The 21,557-nt window shown below is 41.4% G+C and overlaps 1 protein-coding gene across 2 annotated transcripts; it reads right to left on the reverse strand.

The window, feature by feature from the left end:
* Nucleotides 1-644: 644 nt before the first annotated feature.
* On the reverse strand, nt 645-13,423 carry ASPA (aspartoacylase). 2 transcript variants are annotated; one of them, XM_075196958.1, is made up of 7 exons: nt 13,088-13,423; nt 12,335-12,584; nt 8,848-9,043; nt 6,901-6,994; nt 4,790-4,897; nt 3,428-3,537; nt 645-2,109 (listed from the first exon to the last, which is right to left on the reverse strand). In XM_075196958.1, the coding sequence occupies exons 2-7, from the start codon at nt 12,565-12,567 to the stop codon at nt 1,912-1,914; spliced, it is 939 nt and encodes a 312-aa protein (XP_075053059.1). In that variant the 5' UTR covers nt 12,568-12,584; nt 13,088-13,423; the 3' UTR covers nt 645-1,911. The 2 variants fall into 2 exon arrangements, with proteins under 2 accessions (XP_075053059.1, XP_075053060.1); XM_075196959.1 differs by lacking the exon at nt 13,088-13,423 and adding an exon at nt 12,872-13,070.
* Nucleotides 13,424-21,557: the final 8,134 nt, after the last annotated feature.

A 21,557-nucleotide genomic window follows, 5' to 3' on the forward strand; every position in this document is an offset into this window, starting at 1 on the left:
TATATTTGACATGACACAAGTCAGATTTGTATTAAGCAAATAAATTGTCCTGTTCACTGCTTCAGTATATGCAACAGCAAACATGTTTCACTTGCTCAAATCACATTAACGTTTAAAATAACCGAAAAGCTTTGAAAATCATTAAACATATTAACACGACATCTCCAAGATAACAAATACTGACATTATTACTTTTATGGTTGAGCATTTTTTACAGTGTTTAGATTTTTTTAATATGGATATTTAATCTAGTTTAGAAAAAATCTGTTTTGTGATATGAGGACTAGAATTATGTTCCACAGAGATATATTGTTTGTTCTGACAAAAGTCCTTTGATTATGCTGTATTTTTATGTTGGGAAAGATATATTTGTATTTTTTAATGTTAATTTATAATATTTATACCCCTAATATTTTGTATTGTAACAGCACATTTCCAAACCTCATATTTTTAATATATTTTCATTGTCATTTAATTTTATGTTTTAAATCTGAAATAAATCCTACCTCGAATGTATATGACACGATTTTGGTGCCATAAGAATGCATGTTCTTAACAAGTCAACTTCTCTTTTCTGAGTTGAATATATTTATAAAAATGTAAATTATTGCATTGCAGTGTATTAAAACTACAATAAAGCCATATATTTTATAAGTACTGTAAGTGTTTATTGTCTTCTGCTAGTTTGCATAGAAAGAAAGTGAAAACAATAAATCCTGTGACTTCGCAATTAGTTTGCAAAATTGGGGTTTCTGGCCCAGTGAATGTTAAAGGACTGGCATGTGGCCGTGTACACAACGGAATGTTAATTACAAAACCACTAGAAGTAACGGTCTACCTAGTTTAATTTATACATGTTAAATGGCTAGTTTCCTGCTAACTTCATTTGCATGGTTACAAGTTTTCATCATTAATAATTAGGGGGTAGCCATTGTTATAAAGATAAATATATCTAACAGCTGAGCTCCTCTTTTCTGTAGATCTTGCTTTGTGAGCATGTATTATATAATAGAACATATTACTTTAAAAGAGCACTGAGCAGATCCTTCCCCTTAGCAGAGCCCCAGGAGCTGGACGCTGAACAGATTTCCCAGGGAGCCTCCGTTTCTGTTGTATGTTCTGCTCTTCCTTCTCACACCCACAGCTAACTAGGAGTGCTGCTTTAAATGCAACCTCTTTATATTTTAGGAAATAGAGCACATATGGACATATATGAATGACAATTGCATCTTGAAGATCGCACTAGCTATGCTATTTAAGAAAATATAGCCCATATCAGCAGCCTTTTTGCCCCCGGTTGCAAACTGCGACACTTGTTTTTTGCTATCTAACATTTTTAACCTTTTATCAGAGCCGCAGAAGTATATTATGGTAAAATTTAGCAGATTTAGAGTATTTACCTTCAGATTTCACAGATACAGTTTTGACCTTTACTTTGAGTATAGATGTCAGTTCCCTGTGTCCAAGCGACATGACAATTAATCCAAATGATAACATCTATTATTCGTTGTTACTGTCATCTAAGGGAGCTGCAATGTGATAAGAGGTGTAACGAAGGAGGATTTATACCTTTGTACAGGGGCAGAGCAGTGCTTCATAAGCCCCCATAGCAAAATTTCGGTAGGGGCCCCGCTATGCTGTTCTCTCCTCCCGGGTCCTCCGCTCTGCTCTCAATAGAGCAGGATTGGCCTCTTTGGAGCATGAATCACTCAGAAGAGGCCTCTGCTCTGCCAGACCCCCACCTCCAGGCCCTGTAGCCGCTGCACCCCTATATACCCTATCATTGTGCCCCTGTCTTTGTATAAAAGAAGCAAAACAAAACTGTGGTGTAAAAAAGACTATTGACAGTTTGCATCATTAACTGAAACCTACAGGTGAGAAACCTGACAATAGGACGTGTAGATGATGTAGTTACAGAGATTTACATCGGACAGATTGTACAGTTAATGTCACTTTCTGGGTTTTGACAAAAGCCAGGTTTGTTTCATAGTACGCGGCCTCATTCACAAAGGTTGGATAAACAGTACATTCTCCTTCATAGCGTATGACGTCACCATCCAGGGTTATAAACATTGGATCACCAGGGTTTAGCGCTCTCCAGTCCTGGTCCTGTAAAATATAATGTAGTAAATTATGCATTCCAAAAATCAGACACTTACAATGGATACAAATGTTACATCACAGTTACACAAAACAAAACAATCCCAATCTTAGGGCTGATACACCTGTGTATCTTTGCTTCCCGATGTCCATCACTGTCGGATGCATCCTCACCAGTGATGGACCTCCCTTGCTGATCCCTATGCCAATGTATACAGGCTGCCCACACATGCATATAAGCAAACACAATAGAGCCAATTGCGCAATACACTTTTATATCATTCTTTTATAGCTATTTCATGCACATAGTGAAAAACCAAAAACGAATTACAAAACATATTAAGCTTGTTCTTCTGCCGACAGCAATACTAAATACAATGTTTTTACTTTATTCACAGTATGACACATTTATTGGCTGGAAGTACCTGTGTACAGACCCATGGGTGGAAATAAGGTGTATTAAGAAAATACATTGATAAATATATTTTTTATGAGTTTAGGGCCATATTAATTCAAATCAGAACAATATTGTGTTTGGTGTCCTGTGTGCACAATTTCAACTAGTTTAAATGCCACTTTACGGAGGCAATTCAATTGGCCGCGTTTCTGTCAGAAGTAATAACCGTTAATACAATAATTTTTACCCGGATTTCTGCTAGCGGCAAAAATCCAGCGTTGAAGTAACCGTACTGTAATAATGCACACTATTACCGTATTAACGGTAATAGTGCGCAGGCCGCATTACTTGCGGCAGTTACGCAGCAAATTGAATCCCCCCCCTACATGTACTATATTTTTCTATTAATTTGAAAGAAAAGCACAATCACAGGTAAATAGTAAAACAAATCAACGCCATCCTGGAGGAGATAACAGAAGACGTCCTTTTCTATAAGTTGGTTTAGCTATTGAGCCAAGTCATGCTACCTTTAGTTATTGCAAATGCATTTTTGCACTGTTATATCAACATCTATCATTGTCTCACATGGGTGTAGTACGAGTGATCGGGTTAGGGGTAGGGGTGTTAACCCTAAGTCCTAACCCCTACCCCTACCTGGTAATGTCAACCTAATACATACCTGGTTCCGTGCGTTGCCGCTTTAAATTCGAAACTTTGCAAGTCGCAGCTGTAACTGACGTCATTTACAGTCGCGATCTCCTGTGTCCGGATTTACTCTCTGTCTTTTTACTAATAAGTAGTTCTTTTCTCTTCGTCGCTCTGTTCAGTATAGGAGTAATTGTGGAGGATTAAAGAGTGTCGGTGTTTACAGCACCGATCACTCAATTACCACCGGTCTCACATAGTGTATAATTTATTTACAGTGCATACCTGAAGGTTTTGATGAATAATAGCGCAGAGATCACCATTCTCATTCCTGGGATAGTGCATCTTCTCTACCACTTTGTATACCTCAATACTACATGGTGGGAACGCTGTACCTGCAGTGTCATTTTACAAACAACCATTCAGACAGTAGTATTGAAAACCGAACCATTATTATTGTATATTATTAATACAACATTATGTAAAAAGTTATTTTTATTTAATTTGTTTAATTGTCCCTGAGAAAAATCCATGTATCATTGTGCATAAAAAATTAACCCACTAAATGAAAATAAAAAGAGTATTACTATACATAAGAGATGCGTGGAAGAAGGTAAAAGAGCTATATATGTGATATAAATTGTATGACTTTAAACAAATTGTAGTCTTGGCCATATAACACACTGAGGAGCTGCCATCAAAAAAAAGGAGTTAAATTTAATAATCAGGACTTTAGAATTATAGGTAACCATCTGGGCCACAAAATGTAAAATGCTAAAAAGAAAAAAAACCAAAAGAAAATGTAAGCAGTTTATAGCTCTATTCATATTCACGAATGTAGATTGAAGAAGCCAGGACAGAGACTAGGGTAGGGTTTCCCAAACCCAGTCCTCAGGGCTCACTAACAGTGCAGGTTTTTCATATCTCCTTGCTGGAGCACAGGTGTGTTCATTACTGACTGACACATTGTAACAGATTTACAGGTGGCCATAATTATGTCACATGTGATCCGGAAAACCTGCACTGTTAGGGAGCACTGAGGACTGGGATTGGGAAACCCTGGCCTAAGGGAAGATTGAACATGAAAATTTGAAACAAAAAAGCGCATTTACCCCATTTGATAGACTCTAGGTTGTTCCTAATAACAAAGGATGGTGCTTTTATACTCCTTCCATGCTGACGAAAAGACCCGGGATATTCCCGGCAACCCGGGTCTAGTCTTGGTGTGAAATGGGGTGCCCACATCTACCCGGGTTGGATGGCCCGGAAATTGAACCCGGGTCTTTTGGATGGTTATTCTCGGGTCCGACCCGGGGAGCCTGCAGTGTGAACGGTGAGACCCAGGTTTTTCAACCCGAGCCTTACGGACACCAATTAAAAAGTAAAATAAAATAAAAAAAATACATCCCAAGAGGAGCCAATCAGAGCTTTCCTTGTGATATTGCCATGGAGACCCAGGCAGACCCGTGTTCAGTGTGAACACGATCTACCAGGGTATTTGACAGGTGGGAGGCTCTGTCCCCCAGCAATATCCCGGGTTCATATATCCAGGATATTGCCGGGTTGGCAGTATGAAAGTGGTATTAGTTACATTTTGACACCAAATTTCTCAGATAACATTTAGCATGACATAGAGAACATCTGTACCTTGGTTGAAATACTGTATGAAGTCAAGCGCATATTTCACTATTTTCCTCATTTTATCCAGAATATCTGCTCGAATAACACCTTGAGGTTGAGGTCCTATTTCTATGCCTGTCAAACACAACAATGTTTATCTTAATGTATGAGAAATTGTATATAATTAATATGAAGTATTGTGACAAAGGGAGTGATGTGACACAGGCTTCTAATAGAGTAAATAGCTATTCAGCTTACAGTCTGCAGAGGAAGGCTGCATATAGGGTTAAGTCCTTAAACAGTAAAACTCCCAGGCTGAACACACACAGGTAGTCTATTGAGGTAATTAGATCAAAGGAAGGGGTTTTGTGTATCTAAACCTGTACTGTGCATATGTGCTGTGCAACAGATACCAGACAGTGGCCGGTGTCTAGACAGTAGGACTATGTCTAGTCAGTGTTAGGTTTCCTGGTGTTATCCCGACAAAGTGTGCTTATGGCTTCAACAATAAAAGCATAATTTACACAGCAAGGAGTTGTTTGTGTATGTATCACTAGGGGTGCCCATGTCAATATATATATTATATATATATATGGGGCGCACGCAGGATATTTAAGGGGGAATTTCCGCCCCCCCCCCCCCCCCCAAAAAAAAGAAAGAAAAAAAAGTGTTTCGGCAGCACTGTATTATCCAGCAGCCGCGGCGCTGTCAAAGTAGCATCCACGGCGGTGCTGTATATGTCTACCTGCTAGGGTAGGGGGGGGGGGGGGGGGGGGGATCGTCCCTATTGCCCCACTCTGGATCCGCCACCGGCTGCGCCCATGGAGCTGCAGCCGGCCCTGTCCCAACCACATGCATAAACAGAGCATGCATTCTCCCTGTAACTCTTTTAGACATTAAATAATATGGGATAGGTAATTTTGTAGGGATAAGATCATAAATGCTGCCCAGGAAAAAAAAATAATTCACCAGTGGTACCCAGAAGTTCATGTTTAGCGCCCAAATTTATAATATCACCTATTCTATGTGTGTCCTTATGTGTTTAGTTCTGTCTCATGTTAGTAACAGATTACAGTGAAAGCACCAAATCTCCCCCATCCTGGCACCTACAGAGTCAGGCACACACTCGTTTGAAAAAAAGGCCCCCTCTTTCAAAAAAAGTGGCCCCTTAGTAGTTATTGTTTGGTGATCACAAGATAATAATACCCTACACTACAGAAAACATTAAAGAGCCTAATATGGCAGAGTGCTTTTGTAATGCCTAGATGTCCCCATTCCTGGCTCCAAGAAACTATATGGACACTCCTTTCAGGCAATAGCACATTACACTACAGAAAGCTTTACAAAGTCTAGACATGTGGTGGGGTTATAATATCCAGATGTCCCACATCCTAGCTTTAATAATCTCAGGTGTACACTCATTTGATTTCAGTAGATTTTTTTATTTTTTTAAGTAGCCAAATAGGCTACTCATAGCATTCCTACACATTGTATGCATTTCATTCAGAATAGTGAAAACTACCCAAAAAATGCATAATCATTTTCAAGTGCAGATTTTATTATGAAATCCTATGTGTACAATCCTGCTTTTTGCTATTTTGGAAAGTGGATTGATGCAAAAACAAGAACCACAAAATATTTCTTGGTGGTGTTTAGAAAAAAAACCACACACATTTGCTTTTAGTTCACTGTCTTGCAATTACAATAAAATAAAAATTACTTTTTGGCCATTTTAGAGGTATAAGCAAATTAATGGTATTTTCTGGCAAATCAATGTCTTCTGAAAAAAACCAAGATATAATCTGTGTGGGTCCTGCTTAAACAATATACAGATATTGATTGGTTGGAATACAACCAGCCCAAAAAGTGCCAAAATAGGACATTAAAAATACCAAAAATGATGTGTAAAGGTAACAGAGTGCCATCTCAGCTCCATATTAGCTTAGTATGGGTGGTCTTTCCACATTTACACATTTGGGCCATGTCAGTGACTGTGGCCTAGTGTAAATTGCAATAGGTACTGTTGGGTTAATATTATGCAATGCATATGCGCCACCTCTGCTCTGTGTGTGTTAGGAGTGTGGAAAAAGACTTGCTGGTTTTCTTTCGTAGGTGATATCACATTTTAAATTACTTACCAACAGGATGTTTTGCTATTGAGCGAACTGTTGCATATTTTATTCCAGGGTCTTCAATTAAAAGCACAGGGCAAGAAACTGGAGCCATGGACTTCTGTGATATAATAAGGAACAGAAATGTATAGAAGTCATACACTTTATAATTCTTAGGCATTTAACATTATAAAGAATATTATGTCAATTTATTTTCTCATGGGGTAATATATGTTTTTGAGAGTTCAAACACAGCTTACATAACCTCATTCTTAAACTTGCATCTCCCACTTATTGTACAGGATATCATCATAATTTCACTGTTGAATATGTCAAAACCATCTTTCGACCCAGCCTCTCTCTCCAACTATTGCCCTATTTCCCTCCTACCCTTTGCCTCCAATCCGCTTAAAAGACTTGTGTACAACTTCCTATCTCACTTTCTCTCTCTCACTCCATTCTCGACTCTCTGCAGTCAGGCTTTTGCCCCCACTATTCCACTGGGACTGCATTCACACAAGTCATCAATTATCTACTTAAAGCAAAGTCTAATGGTCACTTCTTCACTTCTTCCTTCCTTTCTGTGGCTTCTGACACTGTTGTTCAACTTCTCCTCCTGCACACCCTTCTCTCCATTGACCTTCAGGACAAAGTTCTTTAATGGTTCACTTACTACCTGTTGAACCGGTTCTTTAGTTCTCTAACTCTGGCACATCTTGCCCTGCACTATGTCTATCTGTTAGGGTCTCTGTTCTTGCTCATTCAGCCCCCAGTACAACCCCTGTACTGACGACACCCAGTTCTACCTCTCCCCTCTTGACCTCTCCCCTTCTGTACTCATGTAGCCAGCTATCTCTCTACAATCTCCACATAGATGTTCCTATAGTACCTAAAGCTCTGTACAAAAAGCTTATCATCTCGCCTATTACCAGTGTCACCACATCCCTTTAAATCAACCTCACTGTCAATACCACCCTAATTTCCTCCGTCTCTCCGCTGCTTTGGTGTCACACCATTATCTTTTATTTTAAGGCGACACAAAGAATCCACAGCGCTGTACATAGAGGATTCAACAAAACAGTACAAAACAGGACATTACAATAAAGGGAAAAACAATACATTATAAAACAGGCTACAGTATAATCTACAGCAAACGAGTAGCAAAACCAGTAGAGAAAGAAATACTCGTGGTGAATAGTCCCTTACAGTGACAAGAGAGTGGGGAAGCAAAATAGTACTTGACTTCTCTGTTTTATTCCTCACAGTCCCTCTCCCAGTCCTGTTGCCTCCATCTTAGAAATATTTCCAGACCCTTTTCTTACCCAAGATGCTACCAAAACTCTTATCCACTAGCCCCACCCAAACTGGTCTTCCCCTCTTGTCAATCCACATCTGCTGCACTACTTTGCAAATCCCTACAGTGGAAATCAGTGGAAATCCCTCCGGTGTCCTTCAGATTCCAACTGAAATAACTCACCCTTACCTATAAAGTCCTTAACAACTCCATCCCAACTTGCCCTCTTAGATTTACCTCTGATGTGCACCTTGTCACCTCCCACCTACAAGACTTGTCACTACCCACTTATGGAACTCCCTATCATGCCCAATCAGACTCTCCCACAGCCATACAATCTATAAACACTCTCTGAAAACCCACCCTACTCCCACACTACAGCCCCCTCGCAACTGTCCAATCTCCACTTTGAGCCACAATGGCTCCTCTTGTTTCAGCTGCATCATGATCTGTCCAACACACCCACATTCTGACCCGCGACTTTTGGAAAGTTAGGAAGGTGGAAATGCTAGGTTTACTAGGTGTTTAGTCCCTCCCACAAAACTTGGGGCGGTTATAATAGGTTACATTTTTTATATTTTTTGAAGGGTCTCTTGCAATCGCTGTATAAAATGAACAGTTAGTCAGTAGACTTTAACACTAAAACATCTTGATGCTTAATAGCTTGTACCAGCCTTTACCTGAATATAATGAACCATCTGAATGGTGAAATCATCTCTGGAATCTTCAACGATCAGTGTAACTCCCATTTGTGCAGTGGTATTGTGAAGATCAAGTATCACATCATAAGCATCTTTACTCCCCTTTGGTCCAAATATGGAGTTAATTTCTCGAGCTTGTGCTATTTCATATGGTAATTTTACTGTATTTTCTTTACTGGAAAATAAAGCGCACACAAAGTATAATTATTTAATAAAACACATGATACAAATGATATTATACGCCTGTTAATGTACAAACCAAACTATTCAAACCATATTTTCCTTGAAACAAGAGAGTTGGAGATACATTTTAAATTTAACAACAGAGTTTGGCTTATGTTTCACTTATGTTATGTTTTTAGAAATTGCTGGAAATAATTCTTGTGGAGGCCCTTTTAGAATATATGTGGGATCCCCAATTCCTCCACATCTGTATTTAAAATGTACACACCACAGTTAACTAATATTGCAAATATTTTTAAAGACAACCATCAACCTATATCTAAATCCTATAATTTTCCTGGTTTTATGGTATTATAGTCTTCTATGAAACTCTAAAGAGGGCTCAGTTTTACAGTCATACCTCTCTAGCTTGTGTGGTAATGGTAGAAACATGGACCACTTAGCACAACGTTCATCAGACTGAGCAGAGAACATGTAACAGAGAGAAAGTCAAAGTATCTCTCCCAATTTCTAGCATGGGAAGTGACATCTAGATTATGTAATGCCTCAAGCCTAGAATGGCAGAGCAGGGGGCTTCAAGACAAAAGGCCGGTCAGCATGTGCTTTGCTCCCTTTCTGTGACTGTATGTCGGAGGGTTGGAGTTTGGCAAGGTGTTAAAGAAGAGCAAGTTTCTGACCCTACTATGACTATGCGGCTGGTTAAGCAATAGTGAAGAGAGAGATGGTAGGGTGTCCTAGGGGCACTGAAATATACAATCCTAGCACCTACATGACTCTTATAACAAAAACCTTCATTCTATATATCTCTTCAGGTACAAAATACCCCTCCTGTAGTTCTTTGATCTTGGAAATGTTAGACAACCTAGGACCAGATGCCCAGAGCTGGCTATGGCGGAGTGGACTCGCTTTTGATTGCATCATACCATCACTTCAATTTATTGTCATAATAACATTTGAGCCCCAACTATTGACACTGAGGGGTATATTTACTAAACTACGGGTTTGAAAAAGTGGAGATGTTGCCTATAGCAACTAATCAAATTAGAGTTATTTATTTAGTACATTCTACAAAATGATAGCTAGAATCTGATCATGAGGATCATTATGCTTACTAGCAAGATTGGCTTACTATGATCGGTCATATGCCTCTATACACTGTCAAGACTGCCCATACATGTCAGCATTCCTATAGTGGGGTCTTGCAACCCACTCGTGCACTCCCTTATTGCACAGAACCCTCTGATATCTTATCTCCTTAAACCAGATGTCTCGCTATCTTGATGTGACATTATTATTTCTCCTGTACAGCCCCACTGGTTAGTCTACTTATTGTTTTCATCTTTTCTGTTCTTGACATTAACATAATGTTATAAAATTATTACATGGAAAGTGGAACATGCTGTGAACTTTGTACAAATACTCCTTACATTGTCTTATTTGATTATATATTTGATTGTAATCTGTTCTTCTTGTTATTCAATAAAAAGAGTTAAAAAAAATAAATTACTGTATTTTCCCTTTGAAAATATGTACTCATCAGAGTGCTATGTTGGGCAATCCCAAGAAGAACACTTCAGATAATTACATAAAATAAACAAAATAAATCCATCCAGCAAATACCAAAGAGCAAAAGCAAATCCTCAGGCGTATTGCCAAGGTGACTCAGCACAATCTCTCACCACAAGGCAGCAGAATACTGAAATGTCAATGAGCATGTAAAACCAGAAAGAAGAAAAATAAATAAAAAATAAATAGCCTGGTTCCGTTCTCTTCTCCTTTCAGTTCAGCTTCTAAAAGTTAGATGAATACCTCGGCAGACTTCAAAAGTGGCAGACATATTAACTTTCAAAACAAACATAAAATCACAGAAAGATGTTCCATGCACAACACACAGGTTGAACAAAGTGCTTCCACTATCTGGGCATGTGCAGAGCAAATTCACACAATGCAATCAGGCACACATCCCGCTTGCATGAGCAGCACTCTTGGTGATCTATGCATCAAGCTTTTTTGACACTTAAAAGATGCAGAAACAGTAGTTTTAAGTATGTGTGCTATGCATTAACTGCCTATCGGAGGAGAGTTCACAAAAATCTCCTCCGTTCAGCATCGCTGTCCCCATAGATTACTATGTTCTACAATGCACCAAGCTTTGATAAGCTTTGCATTGCGCAGACAGGCAACGCCATCTCAGGAGGACATTACCGGTCATTTCCTATGGGATTCTGCTGAAGACACTCTGGTTTCTCAGAATCCGGCACAGCACTTCCTCCTATCACCGGCAGAGCTAAGCTGCCGGTAAATAGGAAAAAAAGATCACAGCACAGAGGTCACTTAGCCGAGGCTCCCGTCTTAGCGGTGCAGAAATATGCAGAGCTGTGGGTTGCAGCGATGCTTATTTAGGAGCACCACATCTTATTGATGCAAAGACCCATTGGAATTAAAGTTTATGGAAAAAACACTTTATAAACCAGCACTTGCAGATTACAGTAGAGAGATCTCAAAAGATTTGGGCAAAATGAATGAATACAGGAGCGCACGCAGGGGAAGGGGGGGGGGGGTCTGGTTCTCCAGAAACCTTCCCCTCCGCGAACGGGCACTAAACATTGCAGCACAGTACTGTACAGCAGCCGTGGCGCTGTCACAGAAGCGTCCGCAGCGGTGCTGTATTGTACTACAATACAGCACTGCCGCGGACACTTCTTTGACAGCGCCACGGCTGCTGTACAGTATCGCCAAAATGGAGCTGCTGCGCATATATTTTTTTTGGGGGGGAAGAAACCCCCCCTTTAAAAATCCTGCGTTTGCCCCTGGAATACAGGGGAATAAATATCAGTCTCTGAGCTATGGTTCTTTCAGGGGTCCCAGTACTTGTTTGGGTTTTCAGTTCATCACAGAGTAGTTACATTGTACACAGATCCTATGTATGCTGAAAGGAGCAGCGTGGGCCCCCTCAGAGCAGATGGACACACATCGCAGCCTCCCAAACCCTCACTGCCAGGCTGCATAGCACTCGCATGGGCTGCCAGAGCAATGGTTTGGAATGAATGAATACTTTAATGTTGCATAAAGTGCGCCACTTCTCTCATTCAGCAGGGACAATCTTTAAAATGTGTTTTTTTCTTCTAAAAGTAATGCATAAAAAGCGTAATTATACAGTAGGAACAATTAGAAACTACAGAACATGTGGGCATGCAATGCATTTAGATTAGTAAATTGACTGTAATTTCAACAAAAGTTTGGGTTTCAGCGTAAGACATCAGAAAACACAATGCTTTCTTACCTAAGACTTTGACTGTCAAAAACTCTGTTCAGGTCAGTGTCAACATATCTAGCACATTTCTCCACAGCTTTTGGGTTGGTAATAAATGGTCTCACCTCCACACCAGGTCTGGTAATCTCCCCTCCATGGTTTAACCAGTGCTTAACTAGAAAGACTCCTGATAACTCATTTCCATGCGTGCCCCCGAATATAGCCACTCTGCGTATAGCAGAGACACCACAGCTGCCAGCCATGACTTAAATACAGACAGCTGAAAAACACATGCACAGGATGAAACAAGTCAGCACACTTCATAGAGTACAAATAAAGCACATGACTTAAGTCAACATTTTCAAGCATTCTGGTAGTCACCCAAGTTCTGCATTTATCCCCACTACATTGTGCCTTTCAGCCGTCAACTTAGAAGCAGTTTAAACAAATCAGCATTGTAATAAATAAGAGATGTGTAAATAATGAAAAATAACATAATACAGTCTGAACAGCTTAGACAAGTGTAAGAGAGACAAGCAGTACACACATATGACAAACCTGCAGTACCTTGTAAAACACAGCACATTTCCTGCCAGGCTATTTATTCTCATTTTCATTAAACATTGGCTCCCGGCTTTGTCTTAGTCACTTTCTGTGCCCTTTTGTACTTTCCAAAGAGCATTCAAACTGCTCAGCACTTTCAGTGAACAATAACTTACTCTCTCAAGTGATTATACAAAAAAAGTTAAATAAAAACTCTATAATAACAAAACACAAACTTACATTAACCTAGCTAAATGTTTCCTTCAAAGAGGAAGCTCCAATGCAAATCTTTTGCTTTATGTGTAAACTGAGGACGGATCCTGCATTGTAGTCCAGCCCAGAGATCCAAAGGCAGTTTGCACAATTTTCCAGAGCAAACAGATTTCACTTTCCAAGAAGTGAGCAGCTGAATCCTTGATTTTTTGAACTAACTTTTTTGTGGATTGTGTCCCTGCAATTGATAGTTGAAAAAAAACCCAGCTAGTCTTGCTTCACTTCCTACACACCAGAAAATCCAGACATGCAACCACATTGATTTCACAAACAGGCAACGCCTGTGTCTACCAACAGATTGCTGCTGGTTACATTCTTTACATCAATAGGTTTCACTTGTATTAAATGTTAAAGCATACTGAGATAGTATACAAGTTGCAGAACTGAAAACAGGAACCAACCTCAGAAAAGAGACTGAGTAAAATTAAATGAAGCAACAGGAAAAGTTGAATATGATCCCTACAGAACAGCACACTCTATGCCCAGGGTCTAAGATTTTGCTGACTCAGTGTCCTGCACCACAGAAAACTATGTGAACTGGTTTCAGGTCACCAGTGATTTTGAGTTCTTGTCCCTGTTTAGGATGAAAAAGCAGGTATCGGATATCTAGTTCTAAAAATATAAATGGAGAAAAGGTAAATAAAGCAGCTCAGTTTCATACAGGCAAATGTATGTTCTCCTCGTGTTTGTGTGGGTTTCCTCCGGGCACTCTGGTTTCCTCCCACAATCCAAAAACATACTAGTAGGTTAATTGGCTGCTATCAAATTGGCCTTAGTCTCTCTCTGTCTGTGTGTGTGTGTATGTTAGGGAATTTAGACTGTAAGCTCCAATGGGGCAGGGACTGATGTGAGTGAGTTCTCTGTACAGCGCTGCGGAATTAGTGGCGCTATATAAATAAATGATGATGATGTTAGCTTGTGGAGCAAGATGGCAGCATTTGTGAAGAAGCAGAAGGCTGTGAGAAGGAACTGGGCAGAGTGAGGCCATAGAGTAATTTTTAGCAGTACGGAGTAAGTGTGCTGGTAGTGTGGAGCAGTGCAGAAATTAGATTTAATTTTACGGAGCTTGATTATTAGATGAGGGGTGCACAGTTATTTTCACTCTGCAAAATTTCTTGAATATTGCACCAGTTCAGAGCTGACTGTCTTCGCTTCGCATCCTGTAGTTTTAAAGGGCTAAGGCATCTTGCAGTGCGCAGTTAGCCGCAGAGTGCCCCAACCACGCGCATTTTATGTGCAAAGTATACAACATTAAAACCACTGACAAGTGAAGTGATTAACATTGATTATCTCGTTATAATGGTAGCTGTCATGGGGAGGAATATTTTAGGCAGCAAATGAAGAGTCAGTTCTTGAAGTTGATGTGTTGGAAGCAGGAAAAAACGGGCAAGTGTAAGGATCTGAGCGACTTTGACATGGGCCAAATGGTAATAGCTACACAACTGGGTCAGAGCATCTCCAAAACAGCAGTTCTTGTGGAGTGTTTCCGGCATGCAGTGGTTAGTACCTACCAAAAGTGATCCAAGGAAGGACAACTGATAAACTGGTGACAGGATCATGGGTGCCCATGGCTCATTGATGCGCGTGGGGAGCAAAGAATACCCCGTCTGGTCCAATCCCACAGAAGAGATACTGTAGTACAAATTGCTGAAAGAGTTAATGCTGGCTATGATAGAAAGGTGTCAGAAGACACAGTACATCGCAGCTTGCTGTGTATGGGGCTGCATATAGACGCAGATCGGTTTGCGTCTGCAATGGGATTGTGGGCGCCAGAATTGGACCATGGAGCAATGGAAGAAGGAAGCCTGGTTTGATGAATCACATTTTCCTTTACATCATGTGGATGGCAGTGTGCATGTGATTTGTTTACCTGGGCAAGAGATGGCACCAGAATGCACTATGGGAGGAAGGAAATCTGGTGGAGGCAGTGTGATGGTCTGGACAATGTTCTGCTGGGAAACCTTGGGTCCTGGCATTCATATTTCTTTGACACATACCACCCACCTAAACATTGTTGTAGACCCCCCCTTCGTGGCAACGGTATTGCCTGATGCCAGTGGCCTCTTTCAGCAGGATAATGTGTCCTGCCACACTGCAAAAATTGTTCAGGAATATTTTGCGGAACAAGACAAAGGGCAAAGGGTTCAAGGTGGTGAGTTGGCCTCAAAAATTCCCCGGATCTCACTTTGATCCAGCATCTGTGGGATGTGCTGGAAAAACAAGTCAGAGCCACAACTTACAGGACAATAAGGATCTGCTGCTAACGTCTTGGTGCCAAATACCACAAGACACCTTCAGTGGTCTTGTGGAGTCCATGCCTCAACGAGTCAGAGCTATTTTGGTGACACAATGATAGGCAGGTGGATTTCATGTTGTGGCTCATGATTTATTTAACGGACTGCTAAACCTAAAATACAAATGGTCTTACACGTGAAGCTGTCGACTGATGATCCTTCATGTTACTGTTATACTGTGAGTGTAACGCTGGGCTATGATGTCACAGTCTAGTGTCACAATACCAGTCTAAAGGAGCTAAAGATGTCACCACCTTCTCCTATCTGCCAAGGTAGGAAGCAGTGGGGTGTGGTGCCTGTTCTGAGTGGTGGGTGTGCAGCTTATGAGTGGTGGGATTTCACTGCCTGGTGGGATTTCGCTGCCTTAGTTGCCCCCCCAAGCACCAGGCTTGTGAGTGGAACATATTGTATTCTGTTTTCAGCCTTTTTTTACTTGAAACCCAGGTTTGATATCAATGAACAAATATTATGCAGAGGCAGCAGGTGTAGAGGGTCGCTGGGTCATTTTATAATTGAATAAATAAATGATGTAGCTTTATTATTTTTCACTCTTCAGTATAGTCCACATAGTAGCAGTAAGTTATTTTGTATTTACAACCATTTCAGATTTCAATGCACATTGTTCTTTTAAAACACAGCTGTAGCATACCTCCCAACATTTAAAATCTCAAAAATGGGACAGGGGGTGTGACCAAGTCATGATTGAGTGCAATAATGAAGGAGATAATTAGTGTCAGGAATGTCAATCAATGGGATGACAATCAGGTGGAAGTTTGGGTGGCCCTGTCCTATATAACAAACATTGAACCTGAGTTTTCACTACCAAGACTGTTCTTAGCTCACAGGTTTGTGAACGCATGCCATGCCTCGATCAAGGAATATTTCTGAGAACCTCAGAAAAAGAGTTGTTGCTGTTCATCAGGCGGGAAAAGGTTACAAAACAATTTCTAAAGACATTGGGCTTCACCGATCCACTTGTCACACGCCGCTCACCCACGACTGCCACCCGGTAACCTGAATATCATTCATTCCTCATTCCCTGCTTATTCCCCGGCTGTCAGGCCAGCAATCAGCTCTGAACATGGGCAGGTAATCATCTCACCTCTGTTCACCTGTCCCGCTCATCCATTGGTTACCTCTCGTTTATAAGGCTCCTCCCAGCACCTCTCAGTGCTGGTTCTTCTTGTCAGACTCCTGGCCTGGAAGCAGCTCATGCACTCTGCTGCAAGTCACCTATTACCTGCTCCACTCATTAGTGGTAACTGTAGTAGATTATCGCTACCATCTCTCCAAGTGTATTGCTGCAACTTACCTATTACCTGCTCCACTCGTTAGTGGTAACTACTGCAGATCATCGCTACCATCTCTCCAAGTGTATTGCTGCAACTTACCTATTACCTGCTCCACTCGTTAGTGGTAACTACTGCAGATCATCGCTACCATCTCTCCAAGTGTATTGCTGCAACTTACCTATTACCTGCTCCACTCGTTAGTGGTAACTACAGCAGATCATCGCTACCATCTCTCCAAGTGTATTGCTGCAACTTACCTATTACCTGCTCCACTCGTTAGTGGTAACTACTGCAGATCATCGCTACCATCTCTCCAAGTGTATTGCTGCAACTTACCTATTACCTGCTCCACTCGTTAGTGGTAACTACTGCAGATCATCGCTACCATCTCTCCAAGTGTATTGCTGCAACTTACCTATTACCTGCTCCACTCGTTAGTGGTAACTACTGCAGATCATCGCTACCATCTCTCCAAGTGTATTGCTGCAACTTACCTATTACCTGCTCCACTCGTTAGTGGTAACTACTGCAGATCATCGCTACCATCTCTCCAAGTGTATTGCTGCAACTTACCTATTACCTGCTCCACTCGTTTAGTGGTAACTACTGCAGATCATCGCTACCATCTCTCCAAGTGTATTGCTGCAACTTACCTATTACCTGCTCCACTCGTTAGTGGTAACTATCGCAGATCATCGCTACCATCTCTCCAAGTGTATTGCTGCAACTTACCTATTACCTGCTCCACTCGTTAGTGGTAACTACTGCAGATCATCGCTACCATCTCTCCAAGTGTATTGCTGCAACTTACCTATTACCTGCTCCACTCGTTAGTGGTAACTACTGCAGATCATCGCTACCATCTCTCCAAGTGTATTGCTGCAACTTACCTATTACCTGCTCCACTCGTTAGTGGTAACTACTGCAGATCATCGCTACCATCTCTCCAAGTGTATTGCTGCAACTTACCTATTACCTGCTCCACTCGTTAGTGGTAACTACTGCAGATCATCGCTACCATCTCTCCAAGTGTATTGCTGCAACTTACCTATTACCTGCTCCACTCGTTAGTGGTAACTACAGCAGATCATCGCTACCATCTCTCCAAGTGTATTGCTGCAACTTACCTATTACCTGCTCCACTCGTTAGTGGTAACTACTGCAGATCATCGCTACCATCTCTCCAAGTGTATTGCTGCAACTTACCTATTACCTGCTCCACTCGTTAGTGGTAACTACTGCAGATCATCGCTACCATCTCTCCAAGTGTATTGCTGCAACTTACCTATTACCTGCTCCACTCGTTAGTGGTAACTACTGCAGATCATCGCTACCATCTCTCCAAGTGTATTGCTGCAACTTACCTATTACCTGCTCCGCTCGTTAGTGGTTAATACTGCAGATCATCACTACCATCTCTCCAAGTGTATTGCTGCAACTCACCTATTACCTGCTCTGCTTGTTAGTGGTCACTTCTGCAGATCATCGCTATCATCTCTCCAAGTGTGCTGCTGCAAATCACCTACTATCTCTCTGTGGACTATCACTGAGCATCACTCAGTAATCCTACTCATTTGTGTCTATCTAGTACCTACATTCTTCTCTGTACTAGGTTCTCTAGGTTCTCACTGCTCACTGGGAACTCCCCTAGAGGGCCGCGACCTGCAGGATGGATGCTGCCAAGCCCAAATTCCCTTCCGGGAACCTCTGGCGAAAACCTACCACTCTGTTAGATTCTGCGCCCTGGGTGAAGTACTATCAATCCCAGGAAGAACAGAAGGATCCCACTCATCCTAGTGAATCCTGACACCATTGTCAGGCAGATGTACAAATAGAGAAAATTCAACACCATTATTAATCTCCCAAAAGCGGTCGTCTAACAAAAAGTACTCCAAGAGCAAGGCACATAATATTCTGGGAGATTACAAAGAATTTAAGGTAACATCATAGGAGTCCAACTGGAGGCGCTAGTACTGGAAGAATATAATGTGGACTGTTGAGTCTAAAATAGAACTTTTTGGCTTAAATGAGAAATGTTATGTTTGGAAAAAACACTGCAGTCCAATATAAGAAATTCATCCTAACCGTGAAATTTGGTGATGGCAGTATCAGGGTTTGGGGCTGTTTTGTTATAATGGGACCAGGGAACTTGCCATCATTAATGAAACTATGAATTCTGGATTGCACCAGCAAAATTGTACATTAGAATGTCAATTCTTGAAATAAAGTTCAACAGAAGGAGGGTCTTTCAGCAAGTAAGTCTTGACAAAGAAGAAATGTCACATTTGGAATTTCTGAATCAGAACCAAGACCTTAATCTAATTCAATGGTGATAGGAAAAGATGTTTATATCCAGTTTTCCCAGGAATGTCCTCTTTTTCCTTGATGCACCCAAGTTAACAGGATGTTGAAGTGGTCATAGGTTCCTATAACTCTTTTACATTATTTAGCACCTAAAGAATGGTACATAGGCCCAAACATGTTACATAGGCACCTATTTATTAAAGAGCAAGAAGACCTACTGCTGACGAGAACTGGTGTTTAAGTTGGCAATAAGGTTCAGTATATCATTACTCCTTATTCATCAAAGGGGTTACCACCGGCTATAACCCCTTGCTTGCAGTAAGTAGGGGGCCTATATAACAATTATGCATTATGTGGAGCTTAGCTTTGCTTTGTGAAAGCGCCAGTGCCAGCCAGGGCCGGATTAAGGGAATGGAGGCCCCTGGGCTAAGGGAGCCTCCATTCCCCCGTGAGGGCCCCCCCGTGATCTGAACCCCCCCGGTGAGCCGAGCCGCCCCAAGGCATTTACCTCCTTCTCCTTAGCCTTTGTCGCATTGCAGTCCTTCCCCGGCGCGCTGTACTCTCTTTACTGAGGAGATCTCGTGATAGTGAGACTCACGAGATCTCCTCAGTAAGGAGACTGCAGCGCGCCGGGGAAGAACCGCAGTGAAAGTGCTCAGCAGCATTGATTGTGCCGGGGGCGCCCCTGCCCCCGACCGATCAATAATGCTGCTGAGCTTTTTTAAGGGCCCCCTGGTTGCCCGAGGCCCCTGGGCTGTAGCCCAGTTAGCCCTAGGGTTAATCCAGCCCTGGTGCCAGCTATAGGAGGTTCACGTGGGGACCAGAGTCTATTTAAGATTCTGGTTCTCCCACATTCAGGGTTGGAAGCCATATTGCAAGCTAGGGCCCATGAGGAAGAAGGGAGATCCTGGGTCTCCAATGGAGTGCGATGGACACTGTCATGTGCAAGCTAATGTTTAGGCATAAATCTGCAAATATATGTTTGTGTATTACTTCCTAGAAATAGTGTGACCTGGTGCTCTTAGAAGCTGTTAGATCAATGGGTTTTGTGGATGTTAAACCACCCAGGGGGGCTGGTAGATAAGGATAGCACCTTATACCATTTATGGCAGGATGGCAAATGTGAATGCCTTTGAGGAGATTTCTTGCAAGACAATGAAATCTCACACATGTTTGGGAGGCCCCAGACAGGCCGACTGCAGAGACTGGGTTGTATGTTAATGACAGATTCAAGCTGAATAAGGGCACAGGAAAAGATCATATCATTTTCTCCAATATCATACATACCAGAGGCATGTGTGGTATGCAGATGAAGGGAAACTTAGGACCTGTTGTGTGAAGGTAAAATCATGTTCGTAAACCATACTGTTGAAAAGTTAGGACGGTGTAAAGAAAACTTGACTTAGAGGTATTCAAACAGCAAAGTCATAAGACCCTAATTTGCATTCTCCCATCCTGTTGGTTCTGACCTCACAGGGAAGGGGGCTGGGGGGCCCTGTAGCTTGACTTTAAAACTGTATTGAAAATGTAACCCTGGGTTCTTCTTCTGAGGGAGTTTAATTGAAGAGGTTCCATTTTTTCCTGCTTCTCCCGGCACCACAAACTTGATTCTAAGTGAGGTATCAATTCTGTGTTTTATCCTTTTTATTTTATAAGAAACAATTGCACTCTATTTGTATGTCATTTTATTATCTTTTTATCTTAAGCATTGTGGATGTATTTTCCATATTAAATTACACTTAATAAGTTCTAGTCTCTGTGTTCTTATGAATTCACGCGACAGTTTGGTCCAGACGCTACCTAATTGAAACTGTGCAAACCTTGTGATTTAAGTGAACTCTGATTAAAGTAAATTGTGTTGGATTAATGCTAGGGAGAACCGAAGGCTTCCTAAATAAGAGTGTCAGCTCTTATCCGAAAAAACCTTGGTGGTGGTAATTAGTATCGCAAAGCTAGTGTGTGGCATAGATAGGGAAGTATTTAATCATTTTAGACAGACCAAGTGGTTGTTGTGTGGTTAACCCTGTGTCACGTAAGCGTCACACAGACTCAGGTGAGTGCTGTTCGTGACAAATTGGTGGCAAGCTTGTGGGATATATTTTTAAATTTTTTTTAAGAACTTAAGTGAATTAGGGTTGTGTGATCCCTGAGAGAGGAAATACAGACTAATTCACCAGAGACTGAACTCAATGCTTAGAACATTATAAGACATACAGCAATTGTTTCTTTCCCTCCCCTTCTCTTTTTTTCTTATCTTTTTTTATTTGGCATTAAGCGGAGGAGATGGCGGCTGCATATAAACGCTTGACAAAGGAGGCGCTGATTTCAGACTGTGAGGATGGAGGAATTCCCACCAGTGGCAAAAGCAAGGAGCAATTGATTGAAGCTCTTGTGCAGAGGGATCAGCAACTCACAGCTGTGTCCGAGGAAGAGAATAGCCACAACTCAGAAGTGGACCTGACTGTGGGTATTCCTCAAAACCAGGGACTGTTAATTTCGGATGATTCTAATGGTTCATGTGTGGACACTGCTATGGATGTTTATTTG

This window comes from Mixophyes fleayi, chromosome 2, assembly GCF_038048845.1.
Source record: "Mixophyes fleayi isolate aMixFle1 chromosome 2, aMixFle1.hap1, whole genome shotgun sequence".
In the NCBI taxonomy this organism is placed as follows: Eukaryota; Metazoa; Chordata; class Amphibia; order Anura; family Limnodynastidae; genus Mixophyes; species Mixophyes fleayi.

Coding starts and splice junctions, on each gene's coding strand:
- ASPA (XM_075196958.1), bottom strand. CDS start 12,567: ATGGCTGGCAGCTGTGGTGTCTCTGCTATACGCAGAGTGGCTATATTC. Junction 4,898..6,900: donor AATAGCAAAACATCCTGTTG/GTAAGTAATTTA, acceptor TGTGTTTGACAG/GCATAGAAATAGGACCTCAA. Junction 2,110..3,427: donor TTATTCATCAAAACCTTCAG/GTATGCACTGTA, acceptor TATATTTTACAG/GACCAGGACTGGAGAGCGCT.